General features: G+C 64.9%; 1 protein-coding gene across 1 annotated transcript in view; it reads left to right on the top strand.

Annotated features, from left to right (window-relative positions):
- LOC104497215 (G protein-activated inward rectifier potassium channel 4-like) overlaps positions 1 to 249 on the top strand; it is a gene marked incomplete at both ends in the record, with an annotated part of 792 nt that extends 543 nt beyond the window's left edge. The window contains one exon of the mRNA XM_010140440.1: positions 5 to 249. Coding sequence (XP_010138742.1) covers positions 5 to 249 — 245 coding nt within the window. The remainder of the gene's footprint in view (positions 1 to 4) is intronic.
- Between the last annotated feature and the right edge of the window lie 13 nt (positions 250 to 262).

Genomic DNA, 262 nt, shown 5'->3' with positions numbered 1-262 from the left:
TCAGGGGGGGCTGCATGGTCGTCAAGATCTCCCGGCCCAAGAAGCGTGCCCAGACGCTCATCTTCAGCAAGAACTGCGTCATCTCCCGCCGGGATGAGCAGCTCTGCCTGATGTTCCGCGTGGGGGACCTGCGGGAGAGCCACATGGTGGACGCCAAGATCCGGGCCAAGCTCATCAAGTCCCGGCAGACGGCCGAGGGCGAGTTCATCCCGCTGGAGCAGTCGGAGCTGAACCTGGGCTACGACACGGGTGAGGACCGCCT

This window comes from Buceros rhinoceros, unplaced genomic scaffold (assembly GCF_000710305.1).
Source record: "Buceros rhinoceros silvestris isolate BGI_N320 unplaced genomic scaffold, ASM71030v1 scaffold43307, whole genome shotgun sequence".
Classification (NCBI taxonomy): Eukaryota; Metazoa; Chordata; class Aves; order Bucerotiformes; family Bucerotidae; genus Buceros; species Buceros rhinoceros.
The sequence above is the reverse complement of the archived record's forward strand: the minus strand, read 5'-3'. Positions and strand labels throughout refer to the sequence as shown.